Here is an 8444-nt window from a genome sequence, read left to right on the forward strand (position 1 = left end):
CACCTACTTCTAGGTTCTATAAGCAAAGTCTGTGTATTTTAGAGTATATCTAGTTTTAAATAATGAAAACATTATACTCAGAAATATTATCAGATACTGAATGTTATTTCTGAAGTTTTAAAAACACTTGGTTATCAAATAAATAATAAAGCCCACAAGAAGATTTACCTTATAAATGCAGTTGAGGACAGATTTTTCTGTCTTATCATTTTCTGCTCCCGTAGCATGGACTGGCTGCAGTAGTGTCTTTAAAGGTAAGGCCATGATCCAGTCCAGAAGGCAAAGAAGTAACGAAACAACCAACTGTAACAACAATAAAGCAATTATCAATATAAACTTGTAAGAGAAGGGCTTTCCTCACCCCACCCCCCCTTTGTAGAAAGGGTCTCATGTAGCCTAAGATGTAAAGGTTTGATGGTTTAATATTGATTATCAATTTGATAGGACCTAGAATCACCTAGGAGACAAACTGCTGTATGTCTGTGAGTTTCTAAACTGAACTGAGAGATTCTGTCTCAAAATAATAAGGTGGAAAACAATTGAGGAAGACACCAAGCACATACTTCTGGCTTCCATATACACATGCACACGTGCGCGCGCGCCCACACATACACATGCACATGCACACACACACAGAAAAGTTGGGGAGATGAGATGGACGGGTGCCACCTTAAACATGGATAGCATCTTCACATGCACCGTGGTGCAAGACTGAATAAAAAAATGAAAGCAAGCAGGGGGTTAGCCTTCATCGCTCTCTGCTCCCTGACTACACATGCGGTGTGATGAGGTGTCTCACATTCTTTCCTTAAGTTTCACTTATCAAGTATTTTATTACAGACAGAAGAAAAATAACTAATTCATTAGCCATGGATGACCTTGAACTCCTGTCTTCCTGTTTTCACTTCCCAAGAGCTGAGACTACAAACCTGTGCCACCATACCAGGTTTATGCAGTGCTGGGTATTGAAGCCTGGGCTTTGTCTAATGCTAAGTGAGCATGTTACCAATTGAATCTCCAGTAAGGGATTATTAATAATCAATAAATCACTTTGTTATTCTTGGGTTTCTAGAATTTATTACAGGAACCTTAAATCCTAAATTCAACTATGAACACTGATATTGATACACAAACCATTAGTTAATTATAACAGCAATATACATTGAGGTTGAGAGTATAGCCAGGGGATGGAGCATCCTGAGCTTGGTATCCTAAGCATTAGACAAAAGAAAAAGGAAAACATAACTGCATTCAAGTAACTATACAAATATATAACATAATTAAATATATTAAAATGCCTGTTTCCATTTTTTCTATTCACTTACTATTTTTGCATGTGCATGTGGGAGTGGGAGTGCCATGAAGCTTGTGGAAGTCAGAGGGCAACTTGTGGGAGTCAGTTTTCTCCTTCTACCATGCAGAGTCCAGAAACTAAGCTTAGGCCATTAGCCTTGGTAACAAGCACCTTTACACACTGAGCCATCCCATATCCCCAACTTTCCTCTGTGTATGTGTGTGTGTGTGTGTGTGTGTGTGTGTGTGTGTGTGTGTGAGAGAGAGAGAGAGAGAGAGAGAGAGAGAGGGAGGGAGGGAGGGAGGGAGGGAGGGAGAGGTCCATGTTTGGTGTCCTTCTCCATTGCTCTCCGTCCTGTTAGCTGAGACAGAACCGCCCCTCCCTGCACCTGTGCTCACTGGCTCAGGTAGACTAGCTGGAGAGCAAGCCCCGGCGTCCTCCTGTCTCTGCTTCCCAGCACTGGTTGCTGGCGTGTACCCTCACACCTGGCTGTCTGTGGTGACGAGGGTCTGAACTGGGGTCTTTATGCTTGTGTGCCAAGCACTCTGCATTCTGAGCCACCTTCTCAGCTCTCTCCATTTTCCTTCTCTAATTTGTAAAACCTCAGTCAGTAGCCTTCTAGAAAGCTGTTTCTCATTTTATTAAATAAAACCTTTCAGTAACCTTTAAAATAACAGACACTATAAACACAGTACTTTTACCCTAACACAGAATTATCTTTTGTACTAGATTTAAAAATCACAACTAATTCTAAATAATAAATAGCGCCATGAAAGTGGTAATCAGGCAGCGACTAGGTCTGTTCATCATCAAAGATAAACTCTCCAAGTTGAGGTTTAATCCTGTTTTAACTAATGGACCCTCACAAAACTACAACTTTCCATCTCCTCCTAAGACAGGAAGTATGCATGGTGATTTGAAGGGCTCAGATGGATACTCGGTCCCAGACGGAGGGACTGCTTGGGAAGATTAAGGTTGTAGCCTCCTTGGAGGAGCTGTGTCACCACATGCCATCTGTAAGAACAAGGAATGTTCTAACAAACCAACAACTGCTGAAACCCAGTTCGTTAACAAAGTTTAAGACGTAACAGTACATTTACGAAGAGAACACAGGTTTGGGCTTTTCTTTTGCTGTAGAGGACATTACTGAGCTAGCTAGTGGAATCTACGTAAGATTTAGAGATTACAACCAACAAACCCGTGTTATCCCTAACTGTTGATAGCTGTACTGTGGTCATAAAGACCTGCTTGCTTTTAGGAAGAACACAGTGAAGTCTGCAGGCGCACCCTGTAGTTTGGAGAATGCACTTCCAACACTGCAGCAGAGGGATAAAGCCATGTGGACTGAAGGAGGAATAAAGGGAAGAGTTAACAAAGACTCCTCCTCCTCTTCTGGAAACTTCCCTCCAATCGGAACTCATGGGCTCCATGTACTTGCGTGCCATGAGGAGGCTCAGAGTTCCATCCTCAGCATCATAACAAACCCAAATGACCCCCGGAAATTAATGTTCTAGTGTGGAACTGAAATAAAAGTTCGGAATTGATGTCAACAGAAAGAGGAAAGGTTTTGGACCTATCTGCCAGTGATAAGTTCCTTTCTTCAGGTTCATATGTAGTAACAACTATATGAGTGTGGATGATTAACCTAATTCTTATTTCTGACTGGGGATAAAAAAGTTTTGCTCTTTGTTTAAGTTGCAATAATCCCTATGAAGTGCATAGTGACAGGTTTCTTTCTTTCTTTCTTTCTTTTTTTTTAAATCAGCATATAAACGATCTTTACTCCTTTTTCTTTTGTTTGTTTTTCTGGCAGTACTGAGGATCAAACACAGGGCTTCATGCAAGCTAGGCAAGTGCTCTATAGGTGAAATATATCGCTAGATTTTTTTAACCCCTGTCTACTAGATTGTTTAAAATTACAATGTTATATTTACCAATAACAATAAATTCTTTCAGAAATCTAAAAGTCCTTGCTTATACAGAGTTTACTAATGTTCTTACAAGCCTATGGCTAAGGAAGGTGGGTGGACTCCATTGTAAGTGATTTGATTGTCATCCATAAGAAATGCCTGTCTATATTGTGTTTTACTTAACAATATTAATAGTTCCCAGATAAAATGAGAGGCTTGTCTAAGTCTAATACATAAGCTTGTCTAAGTGTAATACACAAGCCTGTTTAAGTGTAATACACAAGCCTGTTTAAGTGTAATACACAAGCCTGTCTAAGTGTAATACATAAGCTTGTTGTCTAGGTGTAATACAACAAAATCTTGATGGAAGAGAATGCTAAGGTATAAGGATGAATGGAAAAGTATAAGGATGCAAAATAGTGGAGAAAAACTATTGCAAATCTTTTTAAAGTCTAAAGTCGGGGCTGGAGAGGTGGCTCAGTGGTTAGGAGCACGGGCTGCTCTTGCAGAGGACCCAGGTTCAATTCCCAGCACCTACATGACAGCTCACAACTCCCTCTTTTTAAAGTCTAAAGTCTAAAACTTTTATATGGTCCCAAACACTCCTTATCATGTATGCATGTATGTGTATGTATGTATGTGTGTGTGTATATATATATATATCCTTTATATTTGTATATACTCCTCCTTTATATTTATAGTTTTTAGTAAATTATTTGTCATCTTTAAAAGGGAGGAGGTAGAACAGAGCAGTAAGAGGTAGGAAAGAGGAATACTGGAATAGGAAGGGTTAAATGGGTTAGGGATGGGAGGGTAATATAGAGGAGGGATACAGAACACTAAAGACCTCCTGGAAAAGATAGCCTAAGGTAAATGTCACATGGTAGAACTTTTCTGAGGGCAGAGGAAATGCCTTTTCTTAAGAAGTATGCTTCTAGGCCTGGAATTGTGGTGTACACCTTGCATCCCAGCACTTAGGAGGCAGAGGCAAGCAGATTTCTGAGTTCGAGGCTAGCCTGGTCTACAGAGCCAGTTCTGGGACAGCCAGGACTACCCAAAGAAACCCTGTCTCAGAAAGCAACAACAACAGAGGTATACTTCTAATATATTTTTGTACTCTATTTATTATAAATGTCCTTCCACTGATAATAGCTGTCAAAAAAACCAAGTGACTGTCTTCAGAGGTGGTAAATTTCTCAGAATCTCTACCAACTTCATTATCTGGCAGGCTATAGTAAAATCATTATAAGTAAACAAAATGTGTGCTAAGTTTTCTTACTACTCTGAGATTTCAAGACAGTCAAATGTTTATGAAATTAAAACTAAAATGAAATTTGTTTAAACATTTTTTTTTGTTTATTTATTTAATGTGAATGAATATTTTGTCTACATGGATGTTTGTTCAGCACTTGTGTGCCTGGTGCCATGAGGCTAGAAGAAGGACTTGGATGCCCCAATACTGGAGTTACAGACTCCAGTGAGCCTCCATGCGGTGCTAGGAACCGAACCTGGGTCCTCTACAATAGCAGCAAGCATTCTTAACTGCTGAGCCATCTCTCCAGTCAATAAAATGAAATTTTTTTATACTTAAGTAATGGAAAATTAGAGTTCACCATAGTTGATTGAATGTTTATTTATTTGTACCTTTAAAACTTTTAAATTTAAATATTCAAGATAAATACATATTAAATGTAAAAAAAATAAAATTACCCTTTTGTCCATTTCATATGATGAAGCTTCTGTACTTGGCAAAAGATGAGTGACAGTAGCTATTAGGATCTGTAGGCAAAGGATGAATGAGTACGTAAATGAGTTTAAAATACATGAAATTCATTGTATTCCCTAAAATTTAATTACTACATTCTTAGTGATATAAAATTGATTGCTGTAAATTTAACATCAATATAACATCTAACATAGTATCTAACCCATATACTGTTACTTTAATTTGTACCATGGAAGCTTTTTAAGTACATTTAACTATTAATCATTTATTAGGTTTATAATGTACATGTACAGAAGGAAAATTACAATGCATATGTTCTGTCAATGGTAAATAATTTTATATAACTCAATTCACAAGGTCAATCAATGTATATAAAAACATATTTAGGTACATTAGAAGAAGTTCAAAGATGGAGGTAAAGAATTTATGAAAATCATAATCCCACTACCTCAAGAACCATACTCCAATGCCTTTCCAGATCTCCCTATCTATGCTGACTGAGCAGCCCATATCTGAAATACTTCAAAATCCAAGAATGCTAGGGCACATGCCAATCTGTGGCTGGGGATAATATGCAGTTGGTAGAATGCTTGCCTAGCATGTATTTTTCCTTGCCCAGCTTGCTCCTTTTCATTATAAATCTTCATAAAAGTCAATAGTAGTAACCACACGAAATAGGCTATACTAGGCTGTTTTGAGATTTCCTTTGCCAATGCAATTAATCCAAAACTCTTCACTTTAGCCTCAGCAGACATTTTGGACAAGGACAAAAAGCAGTTATATTATTCACCAAAATATCACAAGAACAGTCTCTAGGCCACATACAAAAGTTGTTTTCCTTGAAACCTCTTGAGCCAGGCCCTCACAGTTCAAATCCCCCTCAGGACCACTGTCTTCCACGTTCCTACGAGTATGGTCATTAAGAACCACTTAAAGTGTTCAACTTCTTTTCTAATCCAAAGTCCCAAAGTTCACATTCCTCCAAACAAAAGCATATCAAGCCTATCACAGCTAGATCTCCCACGTCCCTTTCCAGGATCTAGCCTGATTCCATCACAAAAATACTAACAATATGAGTGATCGAACCAGCATCTTCTCTTCAGAACCTACCAGTTTGGTGGAAATGTTTGCCAATGAGAATGACCTAGATGAAACCCAACACAGGATTTAACAGAACAGTCATAAAGTTCATCAAACAATTCAAGGAGTTTAAAGAAGACACAAGGAAACACGCAGTGAAATGAAGGAGAAAGAGCTTGAGGAGAACAACAGCTGAGTGATGCTCAAGAAACCCCAAGCCGAAGGCTGAAGAACCTGATGATAGATAGCACAGGACTTGACAGGGGAATTTGGCAAGGAGGTAGAAACACTGAAGAGAACTGAGGCTGAAATGAGAAGGACTTGAAAACCCAGTAACTCAACTAGACATCTCAAAGGGAAGCCTTCCATGCAGAATGAATTAGTAAGAAGACAGAATTACTAGACTTGAAGGTAAAATAGAGGATCCAGACCAGAGAAGCAAGAAGTATGAAAAGTTACCAAAAAAAAAGTATACACAGGAAAGGAACATACAGGAAATGTGGGACACCATGAAAAAAAAAAACACTTTGAATTACAGACATAGATGAGGAAGAAGAATCGCAGGTCAATGACAGATAAGAACTTCAACAAGATCATAGAAGAAAACTAAGGAAAGACACACCTATACAGAGAAGGACAAGAAGCACACAGAACAAAAGGACAAGATCAAAAAATAAAATCCCCATGGCATACCATAGTTAAAACACTAAAAAGAGACTATATAGAAAGGGGCAAGAGAAAAAGCGAAAGTCATATATAAAAAAAAAATCCATCAGAATAACAGCTGATTTCTCAATGGCAACTTGGAAAGTGAGGAGAGCCTGGAGAAATGTATTCTAAGTCCCAAAAGACTATGACAGCTAGCCTAGACTAATATGCCTGCCTAGCAAAACTACCTTCCATAATTGAAGGAAAAAGAAAAACTTTCCAAGATATAAACAGCCTAAAAAATTTATATCTAACAAAAGAAACCTAAAGAATATACAGGAAGCAAGACTTTGGGTTGAAGAGAGAAATGTGCAGAGCAGAGAGACTGTGGAAAGAAGTATGAAGCCATAATTATTAAAACACAAAGTTCCACTGAGAACACAAACAAGACCAAAAATCAACAATGCGATGACCACAATTGAAAAACACATGTCAATAAGAACTTTCAGTATCAATGGCCCTGATTCTACAACCAGAAGACACAGACTGGATGGATCAAGAAACAAAAAGCATCTATCTGTTGTCTGCAAGAAACACAGCTTTTCTTTAAAGACAGGAACCACCATCAAGTAAAAGGATGGACAAAAGCACTCAAATTCAATGGGACCGGGAAGCAAGGAAGTATCTGACAAAATGGACTTTAAACTAAAACGTGTAAGAAGAGATAAAGAGGGACACCTTATTCAAGGGACAGTTAACCAAGAAGACATAGAATGCACCAAATTCTGATGCTTCTAATGTCATTTAAAAAATGTACTACTGGATTTAAAGATACAGATGAATATCAATCCATTAATTGTGATTTCAATACCCTACTGCTCCAATAGACAGATCATCTAGAAAAAAACCAGAAAACTTCAGAATTAACTGACATCCTACATCAAATGGACTTAATACATATCCACAGAATATTCCACCCAAACACCGAAGAATACACTTTCTACTCAGCAGCACATAGAAGCTTCTCTAAAATATATACTGGAACACATAATAAACCTTTACAAATACAAAAAGACTGAAGTAACTCCTCCTATTCTGTCTGACCACAACACAATAAGACTTAAAATGGACAGAAAATAAATCTCTAGGCAGTATATAAGCTCATGGAGATTAAATAACTAATTACTGAATGGTGAATGGGAACAAATCAAGAAAGAAAAAATTTCCTGGAATTAACTGAAAATGAAAATGCAATACAAAACCTCTGGGACACCCTGAATGCAGCCCTACAAGGAAAATTTATAGCTCTAAGTGCCGACATTAGAAATTCAGAAAGAGGACCAGGCAGAGTAGTACACACCTTTAATCCTAGCACTTGGGAGGCAGAGCCAGTCAGATCTCTGTGAGTTCAAGATCAGCCGGGTCTATACGATGTATAGAGATACCTTTCTCAGGAAAAAAAAAAATTGATGCAACTCAAAAAGTTGAAAAACAAGAACCAAGTCCAAAGCCAGTCAATGGAAAGAAATAATAAAAACCAGAGCAAAAAAAAAAAAAAAAAACAAAAAAAATCAATGAACTAGAAACAAAGAAAACAGTAAGTAAAAAGAATCAACAAATCTAAGAGCTGGTATTTGGGAGATAAACAAGACAGACAGACCCTTGGCCCAACTAACCGAAAGAAAGAAATGAGGACCCAAATTAACAGAATCAGAAATGAGAAGAAAAACAACAGACATCAGACAAATTTAGAATATCATAAGGGAATATTTAAAAAAAAACCTTT

At 37.8% G+C, this 8444-nt stretch overlaps 1 protein-coding gene across 14 annotated transcripts in view; it reads right to left on the reverse strand.

The window, feature by feature from the left end:
* Ralgapa1 (Ral GTPase activating protein catalytic subunit alpha 1) overlaps positions 1 to 8444 on the reverse strand; it is a 220128-nt gene that overhangs the window by 72430 nt on the left and 139254 nt on the right. For all 14 annotated transcript variants that reach the window (XM_028869729.2, XM_028869733.2, XM_028869732.2 and 11 more), the window contains 2 exons: positions 4915 to 4983; positions 169 to 303 (listed from right to left, as the gene is read on the reverse strand). In XM_028869729.2, the coding sequence (XP_028725562.1) occupies positions 169 to 303; positions 4915 to 4983 (204 nt within the window). The remainder of the gene's footprint in view (positions 1 to 168; positions 304 to 4914; positions 4984 to 8444) is intronic.

The sequence above is a fragment of the Peromyscus leucopus genome, chromosome 14 (genome assembly GCF_004664715.2).
Source record: "Peromyscus leucopus breed LL Stock chromosome 14, UCI_PerLeu_2.1, whole genome shotgun sequence".
In the NCBI taxonomy this organism is placed as follows: domain Eukaryota; kingdom Metazoa; phylum Chordata; class Mammalia; order Rodentia; family Cricetidae; genus Peromyscus; species Peromyscus leucopus.